Source organism: Nyctibius grandis, chromosome 3 (assembly GCF_013368605.1).
Source record: "Nyctibius grandis isolate bNycGra1 chromosome 3, bNycGra1.pri, whole genome shotgun sequence".
Classification (NCBI taxonomy): domain Eukaryota; kingdom Metazoa; phylum Chordata; class Aves; order Nyctibiiformes; family Nyctibiidae; genus Nyctibius; species Nyctibius grandis.
This window is the reverse complement of record NC_090660.1, coordinates 4658410-4685953: the sequence shown is the minus strand read 5'-3', so window position 1 is coordinate 4685953 and position 27544 is coordinate 4658410. Positions and strand designations below refer to the sequence as shown.

At 37.8% G+C, this 27544-nt stretch overlaps 2 protein-coding genes across 10 annotated transcripts in view; one reads left to right on the top strand and one right to left on the bottom strand.

Moving 5' to 3' along the window:
• Positions 1-1302, bottom strand: part of TRIP13 (thyroid hormone receptor interactor 13) — a 26649-nt gene extending 25347 nt beyond the window's left edge. For 2 of the 3 annotated variants that reach the window (XM_068396396.1, XM_068396394.1), the window contains exons 1-2: positions 1231-1302; positions 415-517 (exon numbers count right to left, since the gene is read on the bottom strand). In XM_068396396.1, the coding sequence (XP_068252497.1) occupies positions 415-517; positions 1231-1237 (110 nt within the window). In that variant the 5' untranslated portion in view covers positions 1238-1302. Of the gene's footprint in view, positions 1-414; positions 518-740; positions 843-1230 lie in introns of those variants that run through there. The other variant, XM_068396395.1, reaches the window with a different exon arrangement.
• On the top strand, positions 975-27544 carry BRD9 (bromodomain containing 9). 7 transcript variants are annotated; one of them, XM_068396390.1, is made up of 18 exons: positions 975-1139; positions 2245-2465; positions 4158-4290; positions 5654-5714; positions 6652-6796; positions 10350-10460; positions 11283-11395; positions 13494-13622; positions 14471-14603; positions 16810-16885; positions 18605-18700; positions 19440-19572; positions 20351-20462; positions 22029-22067; positions 22514-22585; positions 23967-24069; positions 25723-25890; positions 26577-27544. In XM_068396390.1, exons 1-18 carry the CDS (start codon positions 1067-1069, stop codon positions 26675-26677), a joined length of 2019 nt encoding a protein of 672 aa, XP_068252491.1. In that variant the 5' UTR covers positions 975-1066; the 3' UTR covers positions 26678-27544. The 7 variants fall into 7 exon arrangements, with proteins under 7 accessions (XP_068252491.1, XP_068252488.1, XP_068252490.1 ...); XM_068396387.1 differs by having other exon boundaries at positions 11220-11395; XM_068396389.1 differs by having other exon boundaries at positions 976-1139; positions 11280-11395.

The following is a 27544-nucleotide window of genomic DNA, read 5'->3' as shown; positions in this document are numbered from 1 at the left end:
CCTCATAGGTCAGACCCTCCAGACCCTTCACCAGCTTGGTCGCCCTCCTCTGGACTCGCTCCAACACCTCAACATCTTTCTTGTAGTGCAGGTCCCAGAACTGGACACAGTATTCAAGGTGCGGCCTCACAAACTGCATGCAGTTTAGGGCTCTGCTGTACAAGGGACAATGATATACTGGAGTAAGTCCAGAATACGGCCACCAACTTGATTATGAAACTGAATCACATGACACGCAAGGAGAAGCTGAGAGAAATGGGTTTGTTCAACCTTAGGAAGAGACACCTGTGTGGAAACTCACGGGAGAGTATAGAGAAGGCAGAGGAGAGTGCTGCACACTCTTGTAGGCGCACAGCACAAGCACAAAAGGCAACAGGCACAAGTTGCTGCAAGTAAAGATCTGATCAGAGAGACCTGCTTGATTTCTGATGAACTTCCACGTGTATTTGAACGCTGTCACACACGTTTGGGAGCGCCTGCTTCAAATCCCCGGCGGCTTTGTCCATCCTCCTCGCGCCTAGGGGGAAAGCGACACCAAGGAGAAGCAGACTTTCAGCGACCGATACCCGGCGACCGGCACAACCGGCCCCCCCCGGCAAGGGAGACGCCGTGCCCCGCCCGCGTTGCCCCCCGCCCACCGCGGGGCCCGGCGCTTCCCTCCCTTGGTCACGGCGAGGCCAACGAGCGCGGCCGCCCCGCTCCTCCCGCCGCGGGCCTCTACGGTGGGGGCAGGAAATCACCTCACGCCACACACGGCCCCGAGAACGGCGCGCTGCGACCGGGGGACACAGGCCCGCCCGGGCAGCTCCTCTGTCCCTCGGCACCCTGACTGACACGAGGGCCGCCCCTCCGCCGCACGCAGAGCGAAGAAGACGCTGCTCGAGGACGGAGAGAGCCCGACACACCGGGACGCCACCACCGCCCGTTTGTAAAAGGCGCGCTGGCGAGCGCAGGCCCGGCCCCCTTGACCTGGATCTTCCTCCGCGGCGGCGGAAGGATTCCGGCCGCCCCCAGCGCTTCCGGAGTGGGCCGAGGGGAGGCCGTGGCCGGTGGGGCCGGCTCGGCCATGGGGAAGAAGCACAAGAAACACAAAGCGGAGAAGGCAGAATGGCGCTCGGCCTCCGCCACCGCGTACGGTGGTAAGAACCGGGGGCGGTGCAGAGCGGGGAGGACCCGACTTTGTGCTCGGGGACGTGTCTGCGCCTTCCCCCGCTTAGCTGTCGGTAGGACCTGGCATCCCTTCGTGGGCTGGGTCGTAGCGGAGCGCCTGGAGGGAGAGGCCCTGGTCTGAATGTGTTAGCTGCCCGGGACGGGCGAGCGCCCCGGGGCCACGCCGCCAGCTCCGACCCGTTGTCAGGGGGGAAGAGAAGTGGGGTGTTGCGGGGCGAGGTGAAGCGGGCGGGGGCCTGAAGGCGGCTGGGGAGGGGCCCGGCGAATGTCGGAGCGAGCCCCGGGGCGCCGGTGTGGGGTGTTTGGAGACCGGGCGTTTCCGTGGTTCTTACGGCCTTTACTGGTGGATTCCGGTTACCGCGCTGGTGAAGCGATACTTGGTTCTCCCTTACTCTGACAAGTATGTTGTGATGTTTTCGGGAAAAGCCGAGGAGTTAGTTCCTCACCTGTTACAGGTTTGTGGAAAGTCATGGTGTAATATGTGCTGAGCAACTGGGAGTGGAACATCTCCCTTATGAGGAGAGGCTGAGGGAGCTGGGTCTCTTTAGCTTAGAGAAGAGGAGACTGAGGGGTGACCTCATTAATGTTTATAAATATGTAAAGGGCAAGTGTCATGAGGATGGAGCCAGGCTCTTCTCAGTGACATCCCTTGACAGGACAAGGGGCAATGGGTGCAAGCTGGAACACAGGAGGTTCCACTTAAATATGAGGAAAAACTTCTTTACGGTGAGGGTGACCAAAGACTGGCACAGGCTGCCCAGAGAGGTTGTGGAGTCTCCTTCTCTGGAGACATTCAGAACCCGCCTGGACGCGTTCCTGTGTGACATGATCTAGGTAATCCTGCTCTGGCAGGGGGATTGGACTAGATGATCTTTCGAGGTCCCTTCCAATCCCTGACATTCTGTGATTCTGTGATTCTGTTTCTTAGCTTGGATTTGTTAGTCTTAGCTATTATTTTTCTCTCCGGATTGTATTGCATATATCTTCAAACTGCAGCAAATTCTTGTAAGCAAAATTGCTGTATGCTGTCACCTCTATGTGCATTTATAAAATGTTTTACTTGTTTTAATTTAGATTATGTGGATAAGCCTTTGGAAAAACCTTTAAAGCTGGTGCTTAAAGTTGGAGGAAGTGAAGTGACTGAACTTTCTGGGTCAGGGCATGATTCTAGTTACTATGATGACAGATCAGATCATGAGCGGGAACGACATAAAGAAAAGAAGAAAAAAAAGAAAAAAAAGTCCGAGAAGGAAAAAGAAAAACATCTAGATGATGAAGAAAGAAGAAAAAGAAAGGTAAGCTATGATTTTTAGAATTCAGGTGTACCAGTCTTCTTCATGCTTGCTTATCAGATCTAAAATCTGGTGCAGAGTACCAGAACTTTTTTTTTTTTTAAAATCACTGTTGCAAGAAGCTTATTGTTTGGAGACGGCACTTCACAAGCGTAGAAAGCCCTTGTGCGTGTGGGTGTATTTCTCCCATTTAAAAGAGATATCCCTGTGATGATTTTTTGAATAAAGTAAAAGCTTGTTTCTTGCAACTGCTTGTTTTTCTTACCCATTTGTTTTGTCTGTAGGTGTGAATGCTTCTGGTTTTAAGTTGGATGTTTTATATTTCAACCAGGTCAGAAATGTATTTCGCCACCCTTTGAGGAGGGTATTTTCAGCTTTACAAATACATCTAGACTGTATTTCTGTTCCTGAGATATGCCAAATTGTTGGACATTGAAATTTCTATGTTTACCCAAAATAACTTTCTGAAATCTAATCTGTTGAGTACTGTGGTACAATAGTCTTGTTGGCTCTTGTTTAGAATAACCTTCAAGCTAGGCTTTGTGGCTTTTTTAGTAGCAAACGGTGTGGTCACCTTAGTTGTCTGTGCTGAACCTTTAGGTGGTAGATTGAAATCAGCCAGAAGGCGTTGACGATAGTTACCTGTACAATTTCATCTTAACAATATTTCTTTTGTATACTAATGATTGTCTGACCTCTCTGCTTTTTTAATTCTCTTCTGTCATGTAATTTTATTATTCTCATGTGACAGTTTTTTGGTACTACTTTGTGTGTATGGGTAACATCTGTCATTTCGAACAAATAAATCATTTGTTAGGCTTGTATACTTCAAAGTGATACATCTTGTAGGATCATTCGGAAGCTCTTGAATACAGGGCAGACAGTGGAAAATTTTCTTTGTACAAACATTTTCCAATGTTTCAGCTAAAAGTATGGCTGGGACATGAAATGTAGCAAAATAACTGTCTTTAATATAAGATTTGACACCATCAAATCAAGTTATTTGTTTTGTCTTTGCTAAATTGTGTATGGGGGGGGTTGTTTGGATTTTTTTTTTGCAAGAACTTCATTATTAGTGCATGCAAAAGAAGCTAATGGATAGATAAGTAACAAAACTGTAGTCTAAACAAGGTTAATGAAAGTATCCTTTTCTGTGTGAACATGAACAATGACTGTAAGATTATGGGAATGGCTCAGGCATGCTTTTGCTTTGAAGCTCGGGAAGAGATCATAAATTAATTCCTTTGTAGGCTTCCTAAATTATCACATACTTTATTGATTCCTGTTTAATGCACCAAACAACAAAAACACGTTGATCAAAGCAGAGCTACAGACTGATGTTTACGGAATAGTAAATTAACTTCCTTTGCTCTCTGGTGTAGCTTATTATTGTGCACTTTTACATATAAATAGCTGCAGAGTTTAACATTTGTTTCATTAAAAGTACAGTAACTAATGATAGAACAACGGTATATTAAATACAAAGAAGCAAAATGTGAACATATTAGTCTTAATTGGAGAAGAAAATTGAAAAAGTAACAATGAAAATGTATGCACTATTGTTTAAAGCATATTATGGCTCAGATATAGATTGAGTATTCTGAACAAAAAAACACTGCCTCTTATCTTTTGGTATGTGGGATTGCACATTCCAAGTACATTCTCCTAAAATCTGTCTTCTTTCTGCTGTGCTAGGAAGAGAAAAAGAGGAAAAGGGAGAAAGAACAGTGTGACACAGAAGGAGAAACTGATGACTTTGATCCTGGGAAAAAAGTGGAGGTTGAACCTCCTCCAGATCGCCCTGTCAGAGCATGCAGAACTCAGCCAGGTGAGCAGTGTGAAAATTAAATCATCTTGGGTGTTTTTTAAAAGCAGACACAACAAAGCTTTTGTCAAAGGTACCAAAATGTAAAATTGCCACGAGGATTTGCTGAAATGTAGAGACGCTGGTTTTTCCAACATTCAGAACTTTCTGCTACCTGAAAAATCAATATTCCTCTTGGTGCTTCTGGGTTTTAGTTTTGTGTGGTAACTTCTGCATGTTTAATCCCTTCAGATTTTGCCATGCTTTCTCTACCTGTATCCATTGCTTGATAGTTAAAAAGCAACATTATCCAATGGAAACTTTTACTTACAAGAATTGTCAAATACATAATGATCTCAGTACACATATGCCTGGAAATGGAACTTAGTAGCAAAAAGTTGGGTCTTCAGGAATATTTTGAGTCTTGTCTTTGGAACACTGCCTGTTGACTGGTCAAGTAATTTGTTGAGGAATTTTCTAATTATGACTACACATTAAATTGAGGAATGGTGTCCATCAACTGTCAAAGTGACCTAATAGGGGTAACTGAAATTTTCTGGTCAAAGCTTTATGTCTCTGGGTAGTCTGGAGCCTTGAAAAACTGACAAGCTAAAAACTAATACCTATATTGACAAGGCTTCTATTTTCATCTGCTTGGAAAATGTTGTTCGAAAGCATAGAGATTATCTTACCTGTCCTTGTTAAGAAGGGAAATGTCTCTCCATTATCATGATGAGGAGTTGGAGTTTTAATTGTAAATTTCAGGATCCTTCTTTAGTTTTTCAAACTTCACGTTAAAGCCAGTCTCTCTAAAGTATGTGCACTGAACAGGTAATTAACGTGTAGTATTTATTGCTTAATCTGTACAGGAAGTGAAATCATAATCAATACCTGTCTTGCCAGCAAATCTGCATCTATTTGTCACTCTTTTTGATTGAAAAGATTCAGAGAAGCTAATTTCTTGGGTGTTATGGTAAAGAAACCATCAAAATTGCACGGATAACATGTTGTAAGAATGTGGATTTCCCAACTGCAGTGTTTGAGCAACGGAGTTTCACTTTGTCTGTAAAAATACGTAACATCTTACTTTCACCTTATAATACCTTTTGTTTTTACAATTACTAGACTTAGCATTACATCTGATTTAATGTTTACTAGTTGTTAATGTGAGTAAAACTCAGAAAGTAGTAAAGGAGAAGAAATAGTTACTGTATGCTTAGAAATCTGACGTGCTTATGCTTTGAAATCCATGTCTCATTGACCTTCGGATTGGTACAAGCTGTACTTGTAGTTAAGATTTTCTCTCTGGTATTTATATATTTAAATAAATAAATATACCTGTCTTCTGTTCCATTGCACTCATCTGTGTTTCCATCTCAAACTGCAGCTGAAAATGAGAGCACACCGATCCAGCAGTTACTAGAACACTTCCTTCGCCAGCTTCAAAGGTATTAGGCATATTGTATATACAGCTGTGTCAACAGTGTCTAATGCATATTTTTATGTGTTTCTTAACAGCTTCTTATCCTGGTTTTCTGTTTGAAAATAGTGCCTGAACACTGGCTATAATATGTTTTGCAACCTTTGCAACCATGTCAGACCTGGTTATTACCAGTTATTACCATATTACCAACTATGCAATTCTAGCTTTTGGCAGGGAAGTGTTTTGGGCAGAGGATACATTGCCATTATAAATTTATTAAATATTAATGACTTAGTTTAGGAATTAAAAAACAGTTATGAACTTTAATAGTTTAAAAGATTGAACTGTTCTCATGTAATTTTGTTTTATTCTGTGTCCTCTGTCAGATACCAAAGCAAGTTTATCCTTGCTTACTTGATAATCCCCTTAATTTAGAGAGGCTTTTGCTTACTTGATAATCCCCTTAATTTAGAGAGGCTTTTTAAGTTATTGTTTTCCATAAGACGTTAACCCTGTACCTCATGGGTTTTTTTAAAAAAACTACAACAAACAAAATATTTCATTTTCCTTTTTTTATTACATAGCAATAAGCTGAATTTGGAACTAATTCGAAAATATTAAACACTAGTTATTTTTAGAGGACCTCATGAACAAGAAGAACTGAAGAGGTTGTTACTCAGTGACGCCAGAAGATCTGTTTGGAGTGTAAATAGAAGCACAGAAAGCATACAAGAAATAATTAAGTAATTCAAGAACTAGCTGAATCTCTTTCCAAAAGTCTACGTATGTGTCATCAAAATTCTCTCCTGTATCAGGAGATTTTTCAAATATGCTCCTGTTTCATGAGGGTGCTTTTAGTGTTTTTTCAGTAGTGCTATTATTTTTATACCATTAACATGGTATGAAAACAATGATTGTTTTGCTTGCTGATATAAATCTAAATGTATTGTTTTTATTTTTAGGAAAGACCCTCACGGGTTTTTTGCTTTCCCAGTCACGGATGCCATCGCTCCTGGATATTCCATGATAATAAAGCACCCCATGGATTTTGGTACGATGAAGGAAAAAATTGCAGCAAACGAATACAAATCAGTCACTGAATTCAAGGTGAATTGACCGATATTTAGTTATTTCAGAAGATTCTTTTTAACTGTAGAAGCCTGTCTTACATTAATTATTTGGCCACAGCAACCCCCTGCAGCGCTACAGGCTGGGGGAAGAGTGGTTAGAAAGCGGCCCGGTGGAAAGAGACCTGGGGGTGCTGATCGACAGCTGGCTAAACATGAGCCAGCAGTGTGCCCAGGTGGCCAAGAAGGCCAATGGCATCCTGGCCTCTATTAGGAATAGTGTAGCCAGCCGGTCTGGGGAAGTGATCGTCCCTCTGTACTCGGCACTGGTGAGGCCGCACCTTGAATCCTGTGTCCAGTTGTGGGCCCCGCACTTCAAGAAAGATGTTGAGGTGTTGGAGCGAGTCCAGAGGAGGGCGACCAAGCTGGTGAAGGGTCTGGAGGGTCTGACCTCCGAGGAGCGGCTGAGGGAGCTGGGGTTGTTTAGCCTGGAGAAGAGGAGGCTCAGAGGTGACCTTATTGCAGTCTACAAGTGAAGTGGGAGTCAGCCTCTTCTCCTGGGCAACTAGCGATAGGACAAGAGGACACAGCCTCAAGCTTCGCCAGGGGAGGTTCAGGTTGGACATTAGGAAGAATTTCTTTTCAGAAAGGGTCATTAGACATTGGAAGGGTCTGCCCAGGGAGGTGGTGGAGTCACCATCTCTGGATGTGTTTAAGAAAAGACTGGACATGGCACTTAGTGCCATGGTCTAGTTGACAGGGTGGAGTCAGGGCAACGGTTGGACTCGATGATCCCAGAGGTCTCTTCCAACCTTGTTGATTCTGTGATTTTAATGTGCATTTTTTCAGAACTGAGCACTTTTTTATATTCTGTGTGTTAGGATGGGTTTCTTGTTTTGTTTTTCACTGTGGAAGCTCTATATTTGTCAGATTTTACTACAATCTACTACAAATTACTGTGGAAACGAAGAACATGCTCTAAAGTTCTATGGAATTCATGCTGCTAGACATAAACATTAGTAAGACTATCAAAAAGACTTAAGTGGTTGAAGAACCTGGAGCTCCTTTTTTTTTTTTTCTTTTTAAATCTGGACCTGGTTAGATTGATTAAAAGGTGATTTTGACATGTCTGCAAGAAAACTCTGGATAGACTGAAGCTTGGAGGATTGGACTAGATGACCTTTAAAGTCCCTTCCAACCTAAACTATTCTATGATTTTTGTATAAGATTCGGTAACAACCACATGTTTTTTATCTTTAATTATCCTGTTTTCTGTGTAACTTCATTTGGAATGGTCTTTTGGCAGAAACTTACTTGGCAAGTTTATTGGCACCTTGCCTTAGCTATTGTGTGTATTGCTGTAATACTTCATTCGATGCATTGTGGTTGTACAGACAGTGCAGTAAGAAATCTTTTCATGGTGTTGCCAGCTCTGGGAAGGAAATGAGTTTTCTTTAACTGACTCATAAAGTTCTATTAGCTGCCTTCAGTATTGCTATTTTCTAGAGTGGTGTTGGTATAACAGTAGGTTTGACAGAGAGCATTGGCTTGCTCCTCAGGGTTAATTTCTTCTTTTGAAAGGTGCAGCAAGGTGAGCAAATAATGGCTTATATTTCCTATAGGTGCTTTGACAAAGATTATTCTGTTTTGTTATGTATGCTTTATTTTTCAAAAAATGTGTAGAGATTTATAGGAAATAGTAAAGAAGGATCCATAGTAGCATTGCTGTTGGTGATGGCTTCAGGTCTCTAAATTCTGTTGGCTTGCTGAATTGTCTTACTCAACAACTTACTTTTTAAGTTTGAAGGGGAGCTCCATGGCTCTATTTAGTTACAAGCAAGGTTGCAATAATGAAACTGGTGGGATAGCAGCCAAAAAAAAAAAAAAACAAAGAAAATTGCAGTAGTGTTTAGACTGACAGATTCTTTTTTCTCAGAAGGACTTGGTTTCTGCTGATTCTCTGAGGAGCAATAAATGTTTGCTAGAAGTTTGTCCATCTTACAGTGACAGAGGTTGGAGTCCCTTGTGCAAAGGCATAAGCATAATTAGGTACACTCATAATTATGCTTATGCCTTTGCCATTCTGTGTAATACAGAATGATGTTTATAGGTTTTTAACCTCTAAAACAAGGCCTGCTCAAAGGGTTGTCTTTCATTTCTGATATACCTGTAACAACTAGCTGAGGCTAGTCACCAGCCAATAAATAATCTAAGGGTGAAATCCACAAGAACCAGAGGGGAAATTGCTGCAGAAAACTCATGTTTTGGTGCTGAAAAAAGGGTGTACTTCCAAGTTGAGCAAGCAAAAGACTCTTCTCTGTCCTTTTCTGCAGCACTTCAAAGGCCATCATCAGATGTATAGCTCACATGGGCTTCTTTATTTGCTTCTTGGCTCATAGTTTGCTCCTCCATGTCACCTTCTCAATTTCTGTTTTTGTGATGGTCTCATTAAGCGAAGGCAGATGGCTTAAATGCCATAGAAAGTCACAGACTACCAATTGTAACTCTGTTCACCTACTTGCTTACTATGGGCTTGATGACAACTACTAAATGATTAGGAGAGCACTGCTCTGAGACCCCTATATGGCAACAGGAAATAAAACGATTTTTTGTTTTTACAGAATCTGATCAGGATTGCAGTAGGATGAGGATATTTTTTGTAAATGTTGGGTGCCAGAGAAAATCTCTAGAAAGACTTCTGTGTCCAACTGCAATAGTAACCTTCAAAAATCTTTGTCTCAGCAAATCTGTTCACTGGTCTGTAAACTCAGTGGGTTACTTTTTCAAAAAGCATAGTGTATTTTTAATTCAGTGTTTCGTAGAGTTTCTAATAATGCTTTCTATGCTTTACAGATCGGTAGCATTTGACGAGAAAAAAGGCAACCTAGAAAAAGCTTTTGCAACCTGCAGTGAATTTTTTTGGTTCTGTTTACAGTGGAGTGTGTTGCATCTTTGTTTTGGGAACTTGCAGCAGTAAAAATTACTTGAAATTATGTGTGACAGATAACAATTCAAAGGGGAAGACAAAATCAGGCTTGGCTGTTCTGTTCTTTTGTTGCATGCGATGAGCATCTAGAAGGCTGCTGCTTATGCTTTGAAGTTTTCTTTTTTTTGTTTTTATTTTAGTGCAAGTGACCGAAGAAGTGGTCAAATTACTAGAATTAAAATTATACATAAGACACTTCGTTTCTTTCTGATGTCGAGGTATTTCTCAAGTCCATTCTGATTTCGAAGGTGGAAAAACCACCAAAAAAGTACTTACCTTGGTGCCTCAGTCCTTCTATTAATTTCTCCATTTCTTCTATTTGGTCCATTTGTCTAAGGAGGAAATGTTACATTTGGCATTCGGGGAAAAGTTGGGGTTTTTTTTAATAACCAAAAAGGCAATTGCAAACAAAACAAAGCATCTTGAAGAAGCAAAAAGGGCTCAAACCTGTATAATTCTGTTACCTTTTGGCTTGCATTTACTCCATGAGCCTGCTGCTAAAGTATTATTCAGTTCTTCACAGAGCTGCCGTGTTTGAATGATGTCTTCCAGTCATTTAACAAAGGAGTTTGGAATTTTAACAGTTCTTTTGTTTTGTATTTTACAGGCAGATTTTAAACTGATGTGTGATAATGCAATGACTTACAACAGACCAGATACTGTTTACTACAAGCTAGCCAAGAAGATACTGCACACAGGCTTTAAGATGATGAGCAAAGTAAGAGACCTACTAAAAATAAAAACCAGAAACTCTTTGGGGTTTTTTTCTTTGTCACACTTAAAAGGAACATAGTTAGTAACAATGATAAATGTTATTTCATCCATCTGTGATTGATAATAGCAGTACCTGTTAGTGCTGCTGTGTTTAAGGGCTTGATAGCATTCCTGTTATAACCTCATCTGCACCACTGAAGTCTGTAGGAACTTCTTCCACTGACCTCAGTGGAAGCAATTAAGATCCACGTATATAAAACCCAACTGTAAAACATTGCTTTTGGCAGAAACTTTGAAAACAATATATAGTTTAAGTTTTATTTCTGCATAAACAAGAAAGCTTTTATTTTTTGAAGGTGGTGGGTGTAGGGGAGGTTTCAGGGGTTTCACAGATGCGCGCGTGCAAATACACTTTTTACTCGCATACAGTTGTTGGCTTGTAAAATGAAGTTATTTTGGTGAGCTGCTCTGTGTGTGTGCATGTGTGTGCGTGCATGTGTTGTAATTATGGTAAGTTTTGTGTAAAATAGGCCGTTGTCTTTGCATATGCAGTTGTTTTAGTTTGTTTGTTTCTCTCTTGATAGTTGGGCTGCAGAAATTCTGATGCCATGCTACCATGACCAAATCATGTTGCATCGCCATTGGAAACGAGGCATTAAGAACAAAATAAGGCCATGGCCATTCCCATCCCATCCCATTATCATAGCATCTTGGCTATGAGGGAAAGGTTAAGTCCCTGCCGCTCTGTCCTTTCTGATTCTAGGAACGGCTGTTAGCTTTGAAGCGCAGCATGTCGTTTATGCAGGACATGGATTTTTCTCAGCAGGCAGCTCTTTTGGGTGATGAAGACACAGCAGTTGAGGAACCTGTCCCTGAAGTTGTTCCTGTACAAGCAGAGACTACCAAGAAATCCAAAAAGCAAAATAAAGAAGTTATTAGGTAAAGGTTTTAATGGGCATGCGTACTGGTTTGTTGCAGCTTTTGTAATACTAGACAGCAACAAAGAGTTGAGGAAAAGACCTTTCAGCCTTTCTCCTTGTGGTCCCTAGGACAGTTTTATTGTAGTTTATTTATATGTTTATTTATAGAACTAGTTTAATAACCCAGTGATTCCCAACTTGAAACAAACAGTTCAAAGAATGACTGCATATTCTTTTAAACACTTACAGTTAATGTATTTATAGATATTTCTATCCTTCTTTATATCTGTATTAAATAATGAATAGTGTCTTCTCATGATGGTTTGAAATGTTCTTTCATTTTTAACATAGCCACAAATACCTTTCACATTTTGTCTTCCCCCCCCAAGTGATTGACTGTATCAAAATATAAACAGGACCTTTTGTGAGGGCAAAGTGGCACCAGATCAGTAAATGATTTTATTTAACTTTAGTCTTATCTGGCAGGATGTAGAGGTACAGGAGATTATTTCTGGAGCAGATCATAACATCTTCCCAATGAAATCTTAGTAAGCTTCTTTGTAAAATACATTGCTAGTGCAATAGCTGTCTTCCAGTTAATAGGCACCCCTGTGTCACAAAGTCATGTTTTTATAGCTAAAATCTAATTTTAGACAAATTAAAGGGTTTTTATTTTCTATTTGATGAGGAGATTTTAGCAGAAACAGTGATTTACAAGCAAGTTATGTTGTTCAGTGTTCTTACTTAGACATCCTAGGGTAGATGTGGAATTTAAATTGTAGAGCATTATGTCAACTGGAAATTTATGAAAACAGAACTCTAACAGAGCGTTACTAGTCTTGTTTTAAATAATCTGATCATGTAGTTACCTTCTGCAGTCCTCTTTCTTAAAAATCCAAAGTAAAAAAAAGTGAAATGTGACTTGTTGTTTCACATTCATGCTCTCTCACTTTTAAAAGTGAAATTTAGAGTTCTGATCAGCCACATGTTGTTACACTTCAGGCATTTTTGTAATCCTGCTTAATGTCTGATGGAAGAGGTAGTATTTTAATGTAGTTGTTTTGTGGAAGTAGGAGACTGCAACATGTATCTTCAAAAATAATTCTAAACTGATTCATTTTTTTGGCTGGAACTATACTAATGTCAGCATACAGAGATGTATCTGTTGCTGTATCATGGAGCATTATCAAAGTGTAATTTGCTCTTTGTTTCAGGGATTGTGTATAGGAATTAACTGAAAGTACCTTTCTGTAAACAAGACTTGATTCGGGGGGAGATGGTTTGGTTTTTGTTTGGTTGGGGTTTTTTTTTAAAAGATACAATGATTTGGTTTGTATGGTGCCCAGAATAATAGATTTTTCTCTTCTGATTAATTCTTACATAAACTCCACTAGAGGAGTAAATTTGTACTTTGCCACTTTTTGTGTATTCATCTTCAAATACAAATACGTAACAGAGCAAGAAATCGGGACTGCCAAGCAATGTAGTACTGCTCTGTCTTTAATATCTACCTTAACATACAACTCAGATAGTTAAAAGTAACTGACCTTTAATTTTATCCTCATACCAGTTTCCTTGTAATCAGTTGTGGTATAAATTTACTTTCTTATTCTTTTCAGTGTTTATGTAACTTTAGTAGTTGGAATTAATTTGTTTTTTCTAATTAATTTGACCTTTTAAACACTTGTATTTTGCCATCTGTAGGATAGATATTATTCCTTTTGATGTACAATAAGAATTGGGGGGAGACTCAAACCTAATAGCAGATATTTTTCATATTTCACAGCTGAAAACAGAGAAAGAGCTGAAGTCAATGTTTGCAAAGTGTTAAAGCAGTTTAGGCCTCTATACTGTAGCTTAAAAAATGACTTGATCACTTGGACATCCTGATATCTAAGTAGTTTTTGAAAATTTTGTCCAGGATGTTGCATCCTTCTGAACATTCTCTCAAAATTCTTGTCCATTAAGTATTCTGTAGAGTGTGATAGAAAGTGCCAGTTGTTGAGAACGTTTCCTGCTGTGTACACCTTTTCTTAAACTTTCAATGAAACAAAAATCGTGTAACGCAATTGTCTCATAATAGTATGATCCTGTGATCTTTTTATTGTCTTTAATAGCAAAACTTTCTTGTGTATCGGATCTGAATCTCTATACAGAGAGAAATTCTTAGCTAAGCAAATGGAAGAAGATACCCCAGGAGAGAGAAATGGATTTGGTGTGAGGAGATGCTCTACCCAGTACCTAAGGTGTTTGGCCCTAGTGTCTAATGTCCATATAATGCCCTGAAAGATTTTGATGTACAAAGTTTATTTTAAATATATAATATAATGAAGACTGCCATATCCTACTGATATCTTCACAATTCCCCTTGTAATACTACCTTTCTCTGATTTTATATAATAGCCAAGATATGTCCTGTCCCATCTTAGATGTGCTTATTTGTTATGTTTTTATTGTTTTGGTGCTTTAATGAAAAGGGATTTACTGAAACATAAATATTAAGTTCTGTAATTTCAATGAGAAGGAATGGTGTGATTGATACTGATAAGGAATACTAATTGCCCGTGTTAACAAGCATAGGAATTAAAGGACTCCTGTAAGACTGGGAGTGATGTCCTACTTTTACAAGGAACTAAATGACATAATCCTCATAAATGCAGCTTGTTGGGGTTTTTTTTTTTCTCAGATTAGAGTTATAGAGACTCCATTCCCTCATCATGTAATTTCTTTTCTGCATCTTACTATTTGGAATTTGTGAAAATAGTATATTTGTGCATATGGGAGACTAAGGACGCATACAGCATTCACCTTGTATTAATACAACTTTACTCCCAATCTCTGTTTTGTAATACTTCCTTTATTTTCATCAAGGTACAGAAACAATTAAATTTTTGAAGTTCAGTAGTTTGGTAGTTCTCAGCTTCTGCTGCAAAACTTGAGTTTCATAGTATGATCATAATTCCACTTAAATGCTGAAGTAGACTGACACTGGGAGAGACGTGGGACTGATTGTTCTGTTTAGCAAACCCAGAATTCAGCCCTTTGTTTTGTTTTAGCTTTTAATTTCTACAGCTACTCCTCTTCTCTTTCTTAGTTGCATATTTGAACCTGAGGGAAACGCATGCAGCCTGACAGATAGCACTGCTGAAGAACATGTCCTGGCGCTAGTGGAACATGCAGCAGATGAAGCTCGGGATAGGATCAATCGATATCTACCAAACAGCAAGGTTTACTGCACAACAAAGTTCACAATTCCATTTTGTGTCTGACTGTTGAATGCTTTGTTTCATCTTAGGATGATGTTCTGTGAGACTGTAACATCTAGGATGTGTGCTCCATGTGGAATGCCAATATGAACTATTGTCTATCATTTAGTTCCCACTGAAGCCCATTGTGGGGTGTCCTAAATGGATCTGGAGTTGTATTGTGTGTTGAACATCTTTAGAAATTTACTTGCAGAAAACAGTGAGATGTTGCTCAGTCTTGAATCTGACTTCCTTAATTGCAACTCTTAGCATTGAAAGTGATTAAAATAGCATCGCACTCTTCTTATTGTTGCAACCTCAGGAAAAGCAAACTTTGGCATAGGTTGAAGGGTTATTAGGATTTCCCCCTCCAACCTAAGGAATTCAGGAATTTTTAAGTGTTACATCACTGTTTTCAATAAGTCTGGAACCTCTTGTAGTTTTGTACCTACAAGTAGTAGCTGTCAGCTATAGCACATTCTTGTGTGAGTACAAAATACAGACATCCTTCAGTGACGAGGAGAAGAGAGCAGTGGTTTGTCTATGTTGGAATTTTGGGCAGTGCTAACCAAAGGTTTGATCATCTTGAACGTGATTCTGATACTGTTCCATGAATCAGGATGTTGCTACAGCCTGCATTTTCCACCTGTTTTTTAACAACTGTTGCAGAAGAAACATTTGCTTTGAAGCATTAGTGGTAGCAGTTGTGTCTTCAAACTTAAGTGTCTATTTCTTGGACAACGGCCGTTGTTATGCAGTCACCTTGGGCTCAACTGGATTAGGAAGTGAAGCCTCAAAGAACAGTGGGAGAAGGTTTAGCTTCTTCAGGATATTTCTGTTTCTTTGGATAATTAGAAGACTTGCTAGGATTGAAGGCTATTTGAAGCCTCCAAAATAAGAGTGGCTTTTTAAAAACCCTTTAAAGCAATACCAGTCTCCAGCTAATTGTTAGCTTTGCTGAAAAGGCCTTTCATGTTGATGCAGTCAGTTTTGCAGTGTTCAAGAAAGAGTTGTTCTAGCTGTGCAGCTTTTAATTGTCTACGCTGTTAATCAGCTAGACAGCCCACTGCAGATCCCACTGAATCTAGGTAACACTGACATGCTCTTAGAGTTCAGCTATTTTTCACTTTTGCCATCACTTGAAGTTATTGTTCCTGTTCATTCTCTTTCCAGCATTTGTCACCTCTGTTTTTGTTGTATGCCAACATGAGTATGAGTATGTATGCCAACATGTATGAGTACAAGTTGGGGACAGACCTGTTGGAGAGCAGCGTAGGGGAAAGGGACCTGGGGGTCCTAGTGGACAGCAGGGTGACCATGAGCCAGCAATGTGCCTTTGTGGCCAAGAAGGCCAATGGCATCCTGGGGTGGATTAGAAGGGGTGTGGTTAGCAGGTCAAGAGAGGTTCTCCTCCCCCTCTACTCTGCCCTGGTGAGGCCGCATCTGGAATATTGTGTCCAGTTGTGGGCCCCTCAGTTCAAGAAGGACAGGGAACTGCTAGAGAGAGTCCAGCGCAGAGCCACGAAGATGATTAAGGGGGTGGAACATCTCCCTTATGAGGAGAGGCTGAGGGAGCTGGGTCTCTTTAGCTTAGAGAAGAGGAGACTGAGGGGTGACCTCATTAATGTTTCTAAATATGTAAAGGGCAAGTGTCATGAGGATGGAGCCAGGCTCTTCTCAGTGACATCCATTGACAGGACAAGGGGCAATGGGTGCAAGCTGGAACACAGGAGGTTCCACATAAATATGAGGAAAAACTTCTTTACAGTGAGGGTAACCGAACACTGGCACAGGCTGCCCAGAGAGGTTGTGGAGTCTCCTTCTCTGGAGACATTCAAAACCCGCCTGGACGCGTTCCTGTGTGATATGGTCTAAGTAATCCTGCTCCGGCAGGGGGATTGGACTAGATGACCTTTCGAGGTCCCTTCCAATCCCTGACATTCTGTGATTCTGTGATATGACATATGAGCTTTTACTTCTAAGTCTTCTGTTCTGAAGCATTTGCTAGGCGGTGATAAATAGTTGTCACCTGAGATTATCTCAGTGTTGAAAAGGGAATACTGGAGCGTAGGATCTGAATACAGCTAAAAATGCTTTTTATAGTTTTCTGTGTAAGTAAGCCACTCCTCCTTTGAGTTTTGGATTGTTTTCAATGATTGTTTCTATATCTTTGTGGTTCTGTTTACAGATTGGTTATCTGAAAAAAAATGGAGATGGAGCTTTATTATTTAGTGTAGTAAATTCATCTGATCCGGAAGCAGAAGGTAAATGCCATAATCTTTCAAGCAAACATTTCTAATATTGAATGTTCTAGCAGATTTTGAAATCTTAACTGTACGTACAGATCCTGTGTATTATAGATGAATTTTTTTAATTAAAAAAAAATTATTCTCCAAACCATTTTCCCCAACAGCTGTATTTTCACTCTTCAGATGCTCTGTTTTACTGATGCTAACAGTAAGAAGGTAAAATAATATCTATTTATGTGCACTTATACTTTGATACAACTTTATAGAGAACCTGGAAGACAGGCTTTTGCTCTGAGTACCCTGCAGTGTTAAAATCTAATAGACAAAAGGTGGATGAAAGTGCTGTAATCCTATGTAAATGTGCAATGCACAGATGCAAGTACAGAATCATCTTTTACCCTTTTTTGTTTCCTCATTTAAATTATTAGCTAAATTTCGGTGTTAAGTTAATTAGGTTTTGCTTAATTGTTTTTCTTTAGTTCCTTGATATTTTCTATGGGGTTTTGTTTGTGTTACTATTGTGCATTATTTATATTGTCTTATGCTTTCCACTTTAGTTTTGAGCTCAAAATACAGAAGTTTTGAAAACTCATAATTAATGGAATGTCAATAGTCTTTAAGCTGCTCTATGTCATGTCACTTCCTTCTCTGCACCTTTTGAGATTGGAATTCATTCACAGCTTACTTATTGTTGCATTGATGAATGCATGAACCCTTTTGACTAGTCACATTTCTGATTTTTTTGATTGGGAGATACAAGCCTGTAGCTCTATTACTGTCTAACTTCCTTTTCATTTGGTAGTGAATTTTTCTGCAATGAAATTGAGCATTTCAGCTGCCATCGTGTACTTACCTATTTCTGAAAAAAATAATAAAATTAATGTGATTTAATACCTCTGAAATCATGCCACTGAAAATTTAGGCAGTGATGGTAATGGGAGCAGAGCAACCTTTCACTGTGTGCTGTGAAGTACTGTACTGCTTCCTGATGTTCCTATGCTCCAGAATCTTTTTTGTTTGTTAGTATAGTTCATACTAGTTACATAATAGCTAATGCTATAATCTGAATTTTTGTTGTAGTTTAATTTTTTTTTTTTATCCTAGTAAGGTTCTAGGGATAAACTTGCTTTCTGTTGTTCAGTAATTGACCATAATTATCATTAGATTCCATAATGACCAGAGATTTAAAATAACTGGAAGTGTCCTAAATGTTGTTGGGATTTTTTTGAGTTTAAAAGCATATTCCAAATTTTTTAAGCCATTTTAATTAAGCAGTTCTCAGAACTTTAGAAGAAAGAAATATTGCTATAGCCCTAATGGTAATTATCTTAACAAGGTTCTTTATGTGGTGTCTGGGTTTCTATAGACAAACCACCACTTAGTCAACATAAGAAATTGCTTTTATCACTCCATAATATCTGAATCTTGAATGTTTATGAATCAGCTAGTAAAACAATTTCAGATGCTGCAGTATACTTTGAAAGTGAAATAACTAAGCCATAGCTCTTGTGAATAAGAGATGGAAGCTTATTTACAGCATGTGTATGAAATTTAAATGGAGAATCTGAATTACACTACTTATCCTTAATAAATATGTACAGATTAAAAGACTTTTAGCCTTTATGGTAACCGCTACTTTTTAAAATAACAAAATCTAAATATTTACCATAAATAAATTTTTAACAGTAAATACTTTTCTAAAAATTATTATCTTCTTTTAAATCAAATTATTAGAGGAAGAGACTCACACAGTGGATCTGAGTTCACTGTCAAGCAAATTATTACCTGGCTTCACTACACTGGGCTTTAAAGATGAACGAAGAAATAAAGGTAAATGCCAAAGAACATGTTTTAATTTTGTGTTAGTTGTTTGAGCAATTTCATGATAGAAAATGATTTCAGATTATACCTGTCTCCACTTGGTTATTTGTATAATATATAATTATTCCATTTACAGCAGAATACAGTTTTAATTAAATTGACTGACTTGCTTATTAAACATAATTTAATTAGGAGTTTATAGATTCATGTTTTGCCTTAGTGTTGTAGCCACACTAGAAGCTTTCCAATAATGGTACTCAGTTTTCTGTGGAGGAAATAGTTTTTCCTGAGCAACTGCACTTGAAGTTGAGAAAAAAGCCTTTTGGTCATTTGCATTTTTGTATCTCATGACAAGGTTTTCACAAACTGTGAGGGTCTTTTCTAGTATTACTGACATTTTTAATAGTTTCTAATCTGCTCTCCAGAAACTGACTGTGAAACAGACACACACAAAAAGCAGAAATACAAAAGGGGGCAGGGGTATGAATCTTTTTTTGTGGGAGTGGGGTGGGTAATTTAGTTCTTTATTTTCCTGTAGTGTAAGTACATTTATTTATATGGTTAAAATAGTTGCACTGATTCTAGAACGTGGAAGGGTCCTTGAGGTACTGGTCTTGATTTCAACTGGAGGAAAAAACACACTGCACTTTCTGTATCTGTTTCAGAAAACAAAATCTCCCCCCTCCCCTGCAAGGGATCTTTTACACTTGTGTTCATCATTTGTCATCTCTTTCTTCTACATGTCTAGTAACTTTTCTCACAAGTGCTAGTACAGCACCTTCCATGCAAAACAACTCTATATTTCATGATTTGAAATCGGATGAAATGGAACTCCTGTACTCGGCATATGGTGATGAAACTGGGATACAGTGTGCCTTAAGGTAAGCGCTTCCTAATCTCATAGCAATGGAAAGCAATTTGGACTAAATGTCAACTAGGAGCCTCCAAATCCTGATATCTTTTTCTCAAACTGATTTTAAAAATAACTCACTATAAAACTTGAAGCTAGCTTCCATCCTGGTTGGTGGGTGGGTTTTTTTTGTTTCAGGTTTGTATTTTTTTTTCTTTCCATTCACCCTTTTAAGTTACCCTATTTTATTGCAAGGGTGTTATGGATCTTGTTATTAGGCTCTTTGACCACAGGATATTATAGGTTGCTAAAGATTTAGCATTTGACTTTAAACCCAGCAACAAGTAGGTTTAGATATGCAAGTAACAGATTTCAGTGGCTTTGAAACAGTGATACTTTTCAAGGAGTTTCAAAACAGTTAAAGCTACCTGAAAAGGAAAATGCCACTTTTCATTAAGTGTCAGTCTTGGAGGGAAAGAATTAATCACAAGCTTATTTCTTTTCTTTGGTTTTGTTTTTTTTGTTTTTTTTTTTTTTTTTATAACCACTACCAGTGATAGTTCAAGTGAAAATTTGCTGGTAGTTGTGACAGACGAGTTTGCACATAACATTTACTTCCATTTTGTTTGTTTTAAAAAAAAAACAACCTTGAAGGCCTTAATTGCTTTTCTGAAGAAGCATAAAAGAGTAAAAGAACAAGGAAAATGTAGGTTTAATGAAGCATAGTTGGGGAAAACCATGTTATAGGTTGAAATACTTTTTACAAAAGTAAGTGTTTTCTGTAATGCTGATATCTGCATTTCTACTAGCTTACAAGAATTTGTGAAGGATGCTGGAAATTACAGCAAGAAAATGGTAGATGATCTTCTGGACCAGATCACTAGTGGAGACCATTCCAAAACTATTTATCAGCTAAAGCAGGTGTGTCGTTGATGCACAGAAATGTCACAAGTTCATCAAAACAAGAATGATCCTGTTTTTTTTTTTATATTGTATGAGATGCTTTGTTTTCCACTGTCAGTTTAAGCAGTGCAGGCTTAGCTGTTTGTGCAACCATGTGGTGAACCAAATTAGAAATGGAATTAATCAGCAGAGGAGTAATCTTTTTCTTTTCTCCAGCTAGATCAATTCTCCAATGTGGTAACATCTCTCTCTGTAACACAACGTCACGAGTTACGGTTCTGCTTCTGAGTTACATCGCAATGCTTTTGTTAAGGATTTTTTTTTTCTTAATTTAAATGCAAAATATGTTCCTTGTGGAAGGACTGAGTATTTGGAACATTAAAACAATGTTGAAGAATAGATTGATATCGCTGTAGAGATACCTATTACACAGCAGTGCTAACTTTTAAATTCATGTAGTATGTCTGAAGGAAAAACTTCTAACGTTTCCAAAAGCACTTTACCTAGGAGATTCATACGAAGATTGGACAAGAGATTTTTCTCAGAAATGTGTATAATTCTAGTGGGAATGTTTGCATTCCCAAGACAAAACAGACTACCAGAAACTGCAAAATCTTGTTTCATATTATCTTCGCTCTGAAAACCACTCTTAGTTCAAAATTATTGTCTGCTGGTTAAAATGATGACATTCTGAATGACTGAAGAATAAAGAAGGAGGGGGGGGGGGCGGGCAGAGGAGAGGATGGAAGGTATTCAGACTTCCTGTCATGGTGGAAATGAGATTATGCTAAATCTCTGCAGACTTAGAAGTAAAATAGGATGGGTGATGTTTAGGGAAGAGGAGACAATAGAATGAAAAATACAGAAGATCCTTCAGAATTTTCTGGGTATTTTTTTCCAGTCCCTGCTGGCAAAAGATTGTATATGAAACAGGAAGAAATGTAAAGGATTAGTTCAAAAAAATTCAAAAGTTCAAAAAGTTCAAAACCAGTATTTTGAATATTCTTCTACATCTAGAAATGTGTGTATACAACACGTTGAACTTAGCTTTAAAATAAAACATGTGCCTTTCCCTTTTTGCCACCTTGTTCTATGAATATTGTTCCAAATGAGAATTACTGAATACCTTTCAATACCTTTCAAAAACTTAGAAATGCTGTTCAGTTATGACATGTGGATATGTACAGATTTTGTGCAATTAATGTGTTTCAGTGATGATGTCTCATGGTGTTTTATGCATGAGTGTTTTGTGCTGCTACGTTTGAGTAAGAATGAGTATCTCTGAAAGTGCAACCTTATATGATTTGGAATCAGTACTGAAGTAATGACTAAGATACTGCACTTAATATAAAGTTCATGGGCAGAAGAAATAGTGTAAGGGGACTCAAAGATTAGTTAAAATGCATAATACTAAAATATTTCAAAACAGTAACTGTTACATTGTAATTGCATTACAGATATGTGAAAAAGTTAGCTGTCTCTAGCCTCATTTTGTGTGTGATGTTTGAATATACTCGAAATTGTATGAGAAAGGTCTTTCTCTTATGTTGAATAAAAGTAATTGTTAGTATTCTTTCTTTCCAGAGGCGAAACATCCCAGTAAAACCACTGGATGAAGTTAAAGTAAGTTATGCTGATATTCAGTCTGAGGTTTTTTTAGCTGGAAGAAGTGTCTTGGCATTTAAAGTAGAGAAAGTGCTGCGCTCTTGGCTTCATTTCCTGAATTTACTTAATGTGCATCTGTTTTGTATAATAATACAGAAAAGCTTGATAAGTGGAGTACATGATAAAGAAGAGGCTGTTAGGTTAGTCCTAAAGAGGCTGTCCTAAGTGGCTGTCCTGGTTAGTTCTAAATTGTTTACATGAATGTATATGGTCACCTATTAGAAAAGAGCCAGTCTTTATCTTTTTGTAAAGGATCTATGCAAACATCACAAAAAAATGTTAGTGTTCTGTGGTGGCCTAGGATCTGATAATGGTAAACCAGTAAATTACACAAACTAAGAGTATTCTTAGGAATAGTATAAGCTGTGAAATGCTGAGATCTAAAATATGATTTGGTTCTTTAGGTTCTGCCCGTTCTCATAAAAGAAGAACACAAGTTGCGTAATACCTGTCCGGATTCTTCCAAACAGATTATGGTAAAATGGTTTGTGTGTTTAAAAAAAAAAAAAACCCTCAGAAAAAAACCTCAAACAAAAAGGAGTATTGAGACTTCATTTTTTTCAGTGCAAGGATATGCATGCTCTGAGGTAGAAGGTTAAAATTACAGCATCTAGAATAAGCTTCCACTACTTAAAATGGATTCTCCGACACTCGGTCTATTTTAGTTAGTGGCTTTGTTTGTCCTGTTGTTCTGAATTCTCCAGTTTAATTCGGCATGTATAACTAAAGCTCAGAGGCAGAAAGACCACTGAGGAATCTGAAATCACAAATACTGCTGATGAATATTTGAGGTTCAACCTGCTGTAAAAACCAGTAGTATTTCTCAGTTTTACTGCATCCATTGAAAATGTCTGTTAGAAAGTAGGGGTAAATAATGCATATCTTATGCTTTCACAGCTACTAATCAAATCTTTAAGTGGTACAGGTTTTATCTTGCAAATTACTTGTGACAACAGAAGATACACACTGTATTCCATGGCAATTCACATGAAAATTATATGGATTGCATTATAGCAACTAATAAAAGTTATACTTTTATAAATATTCCTTTTGTTTTGTGAAAAGGTTTGTATTTCTGAGGAAGGTGACTGGTTAAGTTAATTCATGAAAGTCCTAAGCTTCATTTTCATATTTCTAAAAGATAATACATGGTTGTGTATTTATCTTCATGTCTTATTCCTCCTGCTGGAATAGGCAACCTGAGAGAATTCTGTTAGAATGTGTTTTGAAGCTTAACAGCTTTGACTTTGATCTCTTTTTGTCACTACATAGCAGTATCACGACAGGTATGGAAAAAATGAGATTGTTGTCATGCAGGTTGTATTTCATTATCCAAATGTTTAGAAAAAATACTTGAGAGTCTAGCTCCAGCTGATAACTGTGTATAGGGAGGCCAGCCTTACTGGTTTTGTAAGTTACATACTAAAAATTTCAATAAATCCAGTGTTGCGTTGAGAAGTTGAGGGAAAAGGGAATCTGGGAGTGGTTCATGCTGAGGGATACTGATAATGCTTCACCCCAGCCACGGTTCTGCCATGGGACAGGGATGAGTTGAGCCATGTAATGGAGTCCCAGAGGATTAGGTAATGTTGGTTTCAACAGTCCCAGATGATGAGATTAAAGATATTTAGACTACCCTGCAGGTGCCTTGCCCTTCATATGACTGGTCTGTCCTAGAACCATGTTTGAGCTGCCTGTAAGTTTCAGGTTAGCCAAGATGGTTATGGATGCTCCAGTCTTAAGTGTTGTGGTGCACACTTTTAAACGCATGAATCCATACTCTCAAGGTAAACATTAAAAAGTTCTTATGACAGCTTGTCACTATTGCTAGTATTTCTGTTTCTTGTATTTTAATAGGTTGGAGAATCTGCTGGAGACAGTAATGCTTCTGACTTGGACTTTCTCTCTATGAAACCATATTCAGATGTATCTCTTGATATTTCTATGTTAAGTTCATTAGGTAAGTATTTAAATATACAAGCCATCAATTATGTTGTACCATTTAGGTGAAATAACAGCTGGATTTGCTAAGAATAAGAAAGTGTTCAAAAAGTAGTAATAAGTCTACATTTATGTAAAATTCTAGGGCTGGTACAAGATAAATGAAACCTTGGTTTGTTTTTTCTTTGAAACATCCATGTGCTAGCCAAGCTAACTTTTCCTGTACCACTGAAGAAACCAAAGTATTTGTAGCTCACAATTTTGGTAGCTTTGCTTGTTTTTCATGTGTTCATAATAATGTAAATTTTAAGAATCAGCATGGAGCTTTGGCTCAGAAATGTTATTGCTTCATATGCTGTCTTTTGAAATAACTTGGGAAGTAGGTAAGTTTGTGAAGCTCAATCATATCACCACTTGGAATGTCCCAAAACAAAAATCAGAAGAAACTCCAGGTGTTGGGAAGACTTTAGCTTCAAATAAGGCAGTTGTATAAAAGTATTGGGATGTTGTTTCAAATACACGTCTTTGATAGGTATCGTTCTTTAAATACTACAAGAAGTAATGTTCCCATTTCTGCAGACTGCTGAGCTGGTCAAATGTATCAAAAATATCATCACCAAAAAAAAAAATACTGCCTGTGGTTTAACATACCTTTAATTCAGAATGTGAAAGATGCCAAACTATCTTACAAAACATAATCCAGGTAATTGAAAGCTTAAAGAAAAAAAAAGATTTCTACAGATTTCTCCCACAGATGCAGTATTCTTTGCAAAGCAATTGTGAGTTCTGCTTATGCTGTGACATGCCAATTTTATTGCAGTTCAGTAAAAAATGAATAAATATCTGTTTTATAGATAATGCTTAGACATATCAGTCTTACTATGAATTTCTTGCTTTGCTGAAAGCTGCTTATATTTTTCTTCTTTTATCTTTCTGTAAATAATCACACTTCTAGATTGCTTATCCTTCAGAGAGAGTTTATGGCATTATTTTTTACAATAATTCTTGCAAAGTTAGGAAGGTCTGCATTGAAGACAGCCCAAAGAGAAGGGAAAGAGTTTATTTTCCTGTTTAAAGTTCAGGGAATTTTTTTTAAGTCTTCAAATGAAAGAACAGTGTTTGTTGGCACATACTTCCATTTCTTTCCAATTTCACGTTTTTATTTGGCTTACTATAAAATCAGGGTAGCTGGAGAAGATACTGTTCTGAAAACCTTCTGTGATGGGGATCTCTTCACCTCCATAAATTACATGTTCTATTTTAACTGTATGTTAAGTTAGTTATTAAAGTAATCTTTCTACTGACTTCCTCTCCTTTGCTGCAAACTAAATGCATTATTTCATGCTTGGAGTTTAACAGATGAGGAAGACAGATTAAGCTCTTATAGCTGTTTATATACTGGTAGTCAGTTCAGTTTCAGCTATCCCATGGCACTCTCCTTCATCCTTCAATATCACCAAATGCATTTCAACATGTATTTCTTGAAACTGAAAACAACTGCAGCTGTTGCCTTTTAGAAGTGCAAAGGAAAATTGCAAGGTTGAGGTGTTTTGTGTAATAGACAGCACTTGTGTTAATTTATTTTAGATTTTTTTTAATAGTGACTTGGTAATTCATGAGTCAGTCTGCATGTGCTAATTATGGGTTTTGCTTGGTAACTGGTGGCCCCTAGGGAAAGTGAAGAAGGAGCTTGATCACGACGATAACCATTTACATCTGGATGAAACAACTAAGCTGCTGCAGGACCTTCATGAAGCTCAGGCTGACAGAGTGGGATCCCAGCCATCATCCAATTTGAGTTCCCTCTCCAATACCTCTGAAAGAGACCAGCATCATCTTGGTAAAGTTACCTGTGTCACGGAAGTTGCAGTCCTTCTGCTCTAATTGAAACTGGTTAAAACTTACATTTTAATTTACATAAATCTTTGCATGAAACTAGTCTGATAAAACATACTTTTGACCTGTGGAATTAAGGACACTGATTGTAGTTACTTATTTTTTGATTAGGCGTGATTGAAGTAATTGTGAAGTAAATTGATCCTGACTGGCAAATCCCTATATGCACTTACATTTTATGCTCTTAGAAATACTAATATATAATGTTCATGGTAATTCGGCATAGTTGTATGCAGCAAGTAACAGGTGGGATTCTACAATAGCCTTCCATTGTCAACTGTAAAATTTGGTGATAAGACAGGATGATAGGGTAACATACCACTTAACAGTTTGGTGACATGTCTAAGAAGGTAGGAGATGTTGGTTGGATGATACTCAATTACATTTTGTATAATTTTTCAACTCGGAGTAATAGAATAATGACTGCCTTTTCAAAAAGGATCTAAATTACTGAAGAATCTTGTAATTTCTTTTTCAAAATCTCCTGTTTAAATATCACTTAAATGTCTGTCTTGCTTTAGAAGTCTGAAAGGAACATGTGAAATAAGTGCTGTTTAGGTACATAAATATTTTTCCATTATTTTTCTGTACTTTTAAAAGTTTTGATTTTTTTTTTCTCATATTCTACAGGAAGCCCTTCTCATATGAGTGTTGGAGAACAGCAAGACATGGTTCATGATCCCTATGAATTTCTTCAGTCTCCAGAAACCTCAAATGCCACTACTAACTAATCTGACATGTACTATATATATTTTCTATTTTAATTGTATTATGCTTTTATAAAGTTTTTGTCCATGGCAGAACCTTCAATTTTATCCTCTTTTCTATGAGGATTCCTCTGTAATATTATCATATATGCTGGACTAAACAAAAGAAAAATACCTACTTAGTACATCATGTTGTTAGCAGTGTACCAGAACCTGCTTTTGATTTGTTTGTTGAGGGAGGCCGTTGTCTACTGGTGTGTGAATCTTGACTGAAAAACAAGATAATGTGTTTGAAAAATTTGTATTTTATAGAAACTAAAAAGTGATAATTTTCCCAATATCATGGCAGCAGTCATGAAATGTTTCTAGTAGAATTATCTACTAGTTCTGTTCAGGTCTTATCTTGAACATCTTTGAGGAGGAATATTTTATTTCAGCAGTGACAGAACTGCATGAATTGTAATCCTCATCATGTTTCCCATCTCCTAACCCTAATAATCTGTAGAAGTTGTTTCGGTTTCCCCATGTTTTTAAATCTTTTTTTAATCACTGTAGAGAATACTTAATTCGAGAACAACAATACTTCGTAGTTGCATCACAATGCTCACTACGAGAATTCTTCCCTGTATCTGAAAAAGATGAATGTTTTTGTGATCCCTTGTGTCTTGAAACACAAAGAAAATATAATAGTTATATTTTTTAATTTGATATGTATATTTACTTGGATAGAAAAAATACTCGATAAAGTGTGCTTTTCAGTAATTTTAAAATAAAACTTTTATAATTCAGTACTGATGTAACTGGGGGATTTTGTACCATTGATATGTGCAAGCTGGACAAATGTTACGAACTTATAATATTTTGTAAATATTAATAAAAATATAAAACCAC